The sequence below is a fragment of the Apostichopus japonicus genome, chromosome 6, assembly GCF_037975245.1.
Source record: "Apostichopus japonicus isolate 1M-3 chromosome 6, ASM3797524v1, whole genome shotgun sequence".
In the NCBI taxonomy this organism is placed as follows: Eukaryota; Metazoa; Echinodermata; class Holothuroidea; order Aspidochirotida; family Stichopodidae; genus Apostichopus; species Apostichopus japonicus.
In genome coordinates this window covers 11589825-11598795 of record NC_092566.1, presented here as the reverse complement: position 1 = coordinate 11598795, position 8971 = coordinate 11589825, and the positions used below count along the sequence as shown (strand labels likewise).

General features: G+C 36.9%; 1 protein-coding gene across 1 annotated transcript; it reads right to left on the bottom strand.

The window, feature by feature from the left end:
• Nucleotides 1-4941: 4941 nt before the first annotated feature.
• On the bottom strand, nt 4942-8345 carry LOC139968994 (QRFP-like peptide receptor). Its single transcript, XM_071973655.1, has one exon. It carries the CDS (start codon nt 7058-7060, stop codon nt 5909-5911), a length of 1152 nt encoding a protein of 383 aa, XP_071829756.1. The 5' UTR covers nt 7061-8345; the 3' UTR covers nt 4942-5908.
• Between the last annotated feature and the right edge of the window lie 626 nt (nt 8346-8971).

The window sequence follows — 8971 nt, the reverse complement described above, 5'->3', positions numbered from 1 at the left end:
CCTCGGCACCCTCGAGGTGGAACATGACAACCGTCGGTAACAAATCTCAGTTCTTGACTTCCAAGCCAAATCATACTTTAACTGGAAGTCCAGGACCTTTTAAACTATATAAGGGGCTGAGTCAAATGTGCCCAGCCCTACAAGTTGCCTCCAGTGATGATATTTTTTACTAGGCAAATATACCTAAACATTTATTATATCATATGTTGTGAAAATCAGCCACATTATTTCTGCGAATCTGTTCATGCCCCTAGTTTTAGAATCCAAGTTGTTGCTCCAAATTTATTTTTAATGCATTTTTCAGACTGACGGATAATTCCAGCCCACACTAACATGTTAAGATCTCTGGGACTCTGGTCATTCAACGCTCTTCACTCCCCACATTTGATTTGTTGATATCAGCAATGAATTGCTGATATCAACAATTATTTGTTAATATCCTCAAATAATTGTTGATATCAGCAATTATTTGATGATAACATCAAATGGTTTGATGCTATCAGCAATTAATTGGTGATATCAATAAATAATTGCTGATATCATCAAATTGTTGATATCAAATATCGAATAAAGAGTAAAACGGCTTGCCATATGGCCGTCCCATTATCCTTGACTGCTTTGTTCGTAAGTCTGAATCCGAAGTGCCCTGCAGGATACTTATGTCATCTGCTTCCACTAGTTGTACCAGCGACCCAGACCCCACTGGGCTTCATAAAGATACGGTCGACCTTTTAATACCGTCATAGCAAAACGTGTTTAACCTTTCCTTAGATTCAGGCGATTTTCCGAGCTTTAGGAAAGAAGCCATGGTTTTACCTCTGCTAAAAAAACCTGGTCTTGAACCTAAATTTGCAACTGTAGACCAGTAAGCAACCTACTATTTATTTCCAAGCTGGTTGAAAGGGTCGTTGTTGAACAATTTAAATCACCATTTGAAAAATCACAATATTTTACCTGACTTCCAGTCTGCCTATAGGGCGAGGGTACATCACTAAAACTCGTGTAAAAGTTCACAATGATATTATCCCAAGCATGGATGACAGGATATAATTGACTTAAGCGCTGCTTTTGATACAGTTGACCATCGTATTTTACTTGATGTCCTTAAAATAGGTTTGTTCAAAACATGGCCTTAAGTTGGTTTAACCTCTTTTCCACATAGAAGGATTTTCAAGGTAACAATTAGTAACTCCTATATTCTGATGCTTCCTGGCTTACTTCAGGTGTCCCTCAATATTCCTGTGTTGTTCTAGTTCTGTATACTTTTACATCATCACTATGAGCAATTGCCTAGTTGCATGGACAGTTCCATATGATGAACAGAAGACTGAAACTGATGAGACTGAGATAAATGTTTTCGGTTTCGTAATCAGAGACTAAAGTTTGATCATCTAATTGTTGGTAAAACGAGGGTGGATTGCTGTTAGGGGCTATTCTCGACAAAACTTGTGCAACCTGACTTACGAATGAATAACATATATCAATTTGTCATACTCTCATCCATGTCTCATGTTATTAGTAAGTATGTTGCTTTAACATAACCACTTGTTCGTATATTCACTCGACTTGATGAAGTTTGCTAAATGAGACGTATACACCTACAAAGCGACCACACGACACCAAAATAGAATAAAAAACCAACGAAATTTATCTTATCAATCATTAATGCGGAGGCCATGTGTTCAATCTGAAAATGATTTTATCTGGACATTTATTTTATTTTTATTTACTGATAACGGCAACGATGACGACGATGATATAATATTACATGCGTGGCTCAATCTACAATTCTGTGTCACTGGCACATATTGGCCTACTTGTATATCGTTATTAATATTGATTATGTTTTCTGTATGGAATTTTGTTTTGATCGTTATAATTAGGCATAAGACGTACTGATATCAGTACGTCTTATGCCTAATTATAACGATCAAAACAAAATTCCATAGCAAACTTATGTTATCTGTTTGTGTGCCATGTAGACGCGCACATATAGTGTGCATCCGTCCAAGGCTGGAAATTTGGGTAACTCACAGATTTGTGATTCGTTAACAAGGAACGATACCACTAAGATCACAACTGATTACTTCTTCATATATTGGATAGTCTGAGGCTATACTTCATCAAGTATTAATCATTGACCATAAATAACAGGTAAGAACTTAGAAAATTATACAGAGAGGTCATATTCAACCCGTCCTATATACTTCAAACAAATTTCTTCTGGGAAAAAGAATTTGTACAATCTTAATGATAAGACGTTCCTTATGCACTTTTAATTTAAATCTGTCGATATAGGATTAGTATTTCTCTTTACATTACGAACTTGGTTGTAGTTGTTGTTGTTGCAATGGCCTTAGTGGTGGAAGGATTTAGGCACGATCGTGTTGAAAATTAGACAGCAAAACAGGAAATGTCATATCAAGTAGGATGACGGTTCACATGGCAACCGAAAAGGTTTTGCTAGATTTAAGTAGCGGTGGGAATGGTCCTCGTGAAATGTATGAGGCTGTAGAGGAGAGTGACATCATGAATGCCAGCATCCCATACAGCCACACTGACTATACCTATATGATAAACATCCCATACGGCCACACTGACTATACCTATATGATAGACACGGAAATTCTTAATATCACAGAACACAGGTAAGTTGGGTCAGTTCATTAATAAAGTAAAGTCGAAACAACTTGAAGTATTTTAAACATTGATACAAATTAATGAATTCATGACAAGAGCAGTTCAAATCTTGACAGCCATCGATACCTGAGTGCTTTTCGATCACTCTCTCTCTCTCTCTGCATAAACTATGCACTTATCATTTATGTGATAGCCTACAGGAAGAGATACATAGGCACTGAGCCCGTATACACTGGGCTCTGTATAGGCATATACGCAGTAGCGCCGTGTTAACTCGATACACAGTAAATTTTTATTTGCCCATATAAAGAGATATTAACAGTTAAACATAAAGCATAACAGGTTGAGGAAACATGTTCACTGCAAATAAATTAATATATTATGATATTGCTTTTCAACCATTTATGCCAATATAAGCATCAACACTATAACTGATAACTTCAGTAAGAGATTTATTTCCAATTTATTAGTGTGTTATTTGTTTATAGAAGAAAAAGAAAGCTTTTAATTACAAAATTCACTCCCTGGATGGAATCAAATGGAAAGCACTTTCTGATTATCGCTAGCGGTGTGAGTTTTACTAACATCAATGAACTTGTTGAACACTAATTGAGTCTCGATGGCAGCCGGTGGGAAGATGAAAACTTAAAGGATTGGTTCGGGTTTCTGACATGTCTATCTTGTATGAAAGAGCTTAAAAAGACAAACAGAATAGTGAAGAAACTACCATGATAGCATTCTCTGTTAAGGAGATATCACACTTTAAAGATTTCAAAATTTCTTTGCAAATGACTGGTGTAGAAAGACTAACTGTGAGGGTGTGATGTCACATCCTCACTTCCTTAACATGTGTCAATATATTTCATTAAAAAATAATTAAATTTTTTTTCACAAATCTAAAAAAATATAATCAAACATTCTGCAGATGTTAAATCTCAAATACTTTCCTTGACACTTATGAGATCTCCTGACGTATCTTTTGGTTGTAAGTCATAAAATCTTACAAAATATTTTAATGAAATAACAAAGACTTTTCAGGAATGTGAGGATATGACGTCACAGCTAGTCTGATTCCAGCAGTTTCTACATAATCAGATAGAACTTTAAACTTGAATATCTCCTAAACGGAAAAAGATAATTTTTTCACTATTGGGTTTCTTTTATTGTCCTCTTTCATATAAGATAAACATTTGTGACACCTGAACTAATCCTCTAAGCGTTTACACGTAATGTGACGTACTCAAAATCAATCTTAAGGATGGGAAATTGATACGTTTCACCCAATAGTGGTCATATTTCTAGGGGAAAAAGTAAATGGATGGGTAAGTTGTTGTTTTCTGAATTCCTTACACTTTTACCAGGGAAGGCAACAGACAAACTAAAAAATAACCAAGTTTTACGGGTCAACTATAATAGTCCCGAACCATCTTAAGATATGACGTGTGACAATTAGCAAGCCAATCCGACAGGCAGCCAGTTCATGAATATGGCTTCGCATAAACTAAAACTGCACAACCTTCCGCCAGAACCATGCCGATAAGCTAACTGTAGTTATCATGAACTCCGAATACTTTGTGTGAACTCCAAAATTGGGCCCAAATGGCCCCACAAGTTGGAGCGCAAAGGAAGTGTCCCAAAAATGCATTTGACGTGGAAAAAGTTTGCCCAAAAAACTTTCTTGCCCAACTGGTGCCAAAAATATTGGACCTATATATGTGGGACCAAAAATTTGGCTAATAATATATTACCCCCCCCCCCAAAAAATGGGCCCAAATGGCTCCCAAAATGCATTCGAAGTAGACATAAACTTTGGGCCCTTTCGGTCCAAAATTTGACCCAAATGTTTTGGTGCCCACAATGTCTCAAAAGTATGTACCAGCTATTAACTATATACACATACAACTGCTCTAACCTTGATCTTGTGTGGTGCGCGGCGCCTGTTTCCGTTGATCCTATACGCTTCGAATAAACCGCACCTTTTGTTCCGTCTTTTTGGGCGAAACAAAGCTTGTTTCGTGAATGTCGTTTGATTCTCGGGGTTGCAGTTGCGATACGATGCGGTAAATAAGTTACATTTTCGAACAATTTGTACAACTTACAGTTTGTTTCCTTGCTTAATTTGGCTCCAAGGAAATTGAATGTAACATTAACAAAAGATAAGAATATAACAGAAAAACAGGTTTGACAATTAAAGTTTTATTCGGAGAAGAATAACAATTCTTTAAACGTGTTTTTACATTTATAATCTCTGTTGAGCATAATTAAAGGTTTAAAGTCAATTTTTTTTCATTCAAAATTAATTTAACTATTCCGTTTAATTTAAAGTGGTTGCCATATTAAAATAATTTTCAATAATCCGGCCTAAATTAATTTCGTGGGATTGTAAACTAATTTTCTCAGTGTTGTCTTTTTGCCCCGATGGCTGCCCATGATTTTCATATATTGTAGACCCTGCGCGAATTAAACATAACGAGATCTCTCGTCAGAAAGGAGAGGCCGTCTGTGTGATAATGGAGGGGATGGTGTGCATTCATTTTACTCAGTAAAAGTAAATTCTATCTCTAATTTCTACTTAATTGGGGGGTTTATTTTGTGGTTGACGTAAACATACTAGTTATGATTTTGTTGACGTTAGTATATAGGCTAGTATATGTTTCAGTGAGTTTCCCCTCCATGTCTATATATAGACGATCATTATTTACATAAACCAAGTCAAGTCAAGTAAATTCCAAATGAAGCAAAGTAAACATATTCGGCAAGGCAAGTCAAAGGATCTGCCTGAGTCTTCTGGAGACAATAGACTTAAACACTTCAGACAGAAGACTCGCGTTCCTTCCTAAGTTAACTCGAGTCCATGTCCTCTGATTCAAGTCCTTTTTCTGATTCGAGTGAAGTGATGTTTGAGTCCAAGTCAAGATAAATCATTTCCGCTGACTCGAGTCACTTGCTTTACGGTTGCTGATGGGATTCAAGTCATTGAGATTTCCAACTCGAGTCAAGTTACCAGATAATGAAACACGTGTCCAAGTCAGTAACTTAACTTGTTACATCACTGATATACAAGATGTATGATGGTGCTGGGCATGGTCACACAAAGCGTACGTTAAAACTCAATTGGTGTTACATTTATAAGACACGATAAGTTACTACACATATGACTTTGTGACTTTCCGCAACTTGTGAGTTTTCGCATATTATTTTCACATACACAATGTAGTAGTTTAACCCAGTTTTGTCAGTTAGCATACTATGTATTCAGCATACACATCTATAAAGAAGAAACTATTAATCCCATTGGTGTTAATTTCTCTGCAGGTGTTCTCTTACCCGGTGGTGGTAAAGACTTCGTTTTCTTTTTCCCTTTCAGTAAAGCAGCTATATTTCTCTTAAATTTGTCGTTCATGAAGCCATATACAACCGGATTATTGCAACTGTTGGATAATCCAAGAAGTTGGAATAGAGCCATCAAAAAGCGGTTTCTTTCAGTATCTTCAAGTCCCGAGGATTTGAAATCTCGAAAGAGGATAAAGATGTGATAGGGCAACCAGCATAACGCGTAAAGTAGCACTACTAACATTAGCATCATCGTTGCGCGTTTTTTCTTACGTATATTGTTATTGGCAGCGATATCTACATGTGTTTGCACATCAGCTGGAGCCACTGCATTCCGTATCCATAGCTTTTGGACTATACTAGCGTACAGTGCACATACCAATAACAATGGTGCAAAATAGAGTAAAAGGACATAATATAGACTGACGCGTTTCTCCTGCTCCACATCAGACCATTCACAGAATTCGTAGGTGATGTCTTGAAATGGGTGTTGAAAGTAGGCGATGTCGATTAGAAAGAAAAGTGGTGTGTTAAAAATAAGAGTGAAACACCATATAACAACAGAACACAGAAACGCTCTTTGAGGCGTGTGTATGACCCTTGATCTGAGAGGATGGCATATCGCACTATGTCGTTCAAAGGCGATTGCAGTTATAGTTAATACACTTGATACAACCGATACCGTAGTAATATAATTCAAAGTTTTACACATGAATCTCCCAAGAATCCAGTCTTCTGTTGCCTGTTCCAAAAGAGTAAACGGCAGGCAAAACAAAATGACTAAAAGATCCGCTAGAGCTAAAGAAACATTGAATATATTAATAACTGTACGCATACAACGTTTACCAATCACCAACACAATCAGTAGACCGTTACCAGTCAATCCAACAAAGAAAATCAGAAAGAAAATGGCGCTCAACCATCCAATGGCCGTACGTGACAGTCGATGGACAACTTCTATCTCGTCATATTTATAAAACTCTATGAACGCCTGTTTATCGGAAAAGTTTAAGATAGCAAGAAGTTCATCAAGAGATTTACTCTTGTACGGATCATCAAATACAGAGTTAACTAAATCTTCATCCATGGTTGCAGTAGATTTGTAGTCGCTGTGCCTTTTAATATACTGGCAGGTTCGTTCATTGAGAACTTGTTCTATAAACCACGTATTCAACACTTTGTCAACTGAAATAATAAACGAGAATTGTTTTTGTCAACGTTACTCATTATGCAGAGAAAGAAACGCGATGCGTCGCTAGCTAAACTATTTAGGTAGGTCAAATATGTTCCCGTTATCATGCCACACAGATATATAGGTTCAGCTCATCCTCTACAGATTGATGGAGTCGCCGAATAACTGACAAAATCATGCGGAAAGACGAGTTTTAAAGAGAACTTTGAACTTTTTTATAAAAAAAGGCATGGAACTAACCAAAATGAAAAAGAAAAGAACATTCTTTTACCAGCGCAAGCTTTTGCACTTTAACTTTAATTTGAAAGGCGCGACCTTGTCAAACAAATAGTTGTTTCAAAACTTTCGTGTATTGTTTCATTAGTCACAGAGCTTAAACTTAAAGTGAGAGACCGTGAAAAGCGCTGCAAGGCTGTTTTCTGCACTGTAGCATGCAGAAGTAAACAAATCTTATCTCCGTTGTTAAACCATATGGCTTTCAGCAAATAGGAATTTGGAATAAAATATTCACCACTCCGAATCAGACGAATTTTCCTAACGATAAGTCATTGAAAATGTTCTCGTTCTTCACAGTATGAGTATTTTAGAGACTTTATAAAATTACACGAAGAAGCCTCCGTTGGCATATGATTTGCCATTCGCTATGTTCGTATAGCAAAAAGGACTCCCTTGACGCAAATGTTCTCTGTTCAGGACAAGGCTCCAGGACTCTTTAGCGGCAATTGTTTTGGTCAGTAGATACTAAAGACATCAGTAGGTACCGTATCCATCGAAGATGAATCTTTTAATCTGAAATTAACACACGTATTTGGTTGCCACGGATCACACAACAGAGTATCCTCATCAGATGAGCTACCCACAACATTGTACATGACACAAACACATAATAAAATATTCTGTAATCTGTTTCGGTGCGTTTGAAGAGTTTTCAGCCGTGAGCAAGCAGAGAGTAAATGTTAGAGCATGCATCATTACCACCGGAATGACGTCACGATGGTTGTTTGTGTGACAGCGTTCCATGCAGCTCGAATCCGGTAGAAAACAAAACAATTATTATACATCATCCAAACAATTAAAATTGCAGCAATCTGACATGCTCCCGAAATGAGCCCCTTATTTTGAAGCAGCCGAAGATTTCAGTTTCGTTTTACAAATTCATCTTAGGTAAAAACAACGTAAATGATCAGGAAAGTGATTCAAATGATCTTGATTGCTCAAAGTTAATGGCTAGATTACTGGCTACGTAAGAGAATATAAATTCATTGCGCTAAGTGCAATTCTATCCTCTAAATTAAAACGCTTTTGTGATGGTTATATTCAGTGGTCCAGTGAAACATGAGCAACAAATGACTTCAAGAACTTTACAGGATATTACATACAAACATATGTAAGTAGATAGTTCTCCAATTGACACCATATAAGCAGTGGGTGATGTTTTGGTGTTAAAGCGTGATTGGCCTGCATATAAATATCCAAATGAGCATACCACGCCCACTGGGATGTAAATGATTTACATGGGCTCTTCACAGAATGATCAAAATTAAATCTAGTACCAACACTTTTTTAGACTGGAGAGATGCTCTCGCAAAAAGGAAGCAGTAATTATCTAACATTGCACTGGTGATGTTGTATACGATACGTAGTAGTGTCCGCCTTTTATGAAGGAACAGTCCGGGAATAAATCAGTGGCGTATACAAGATATCAAAGGTGTATCAGTGAGGGGGTAATACTAAAATTCTCCAATTGATTTAGGTAAAGGCATTTGTATGGAAGAGCCAGAGAGGTGGATCCAGAATTTGATAAAG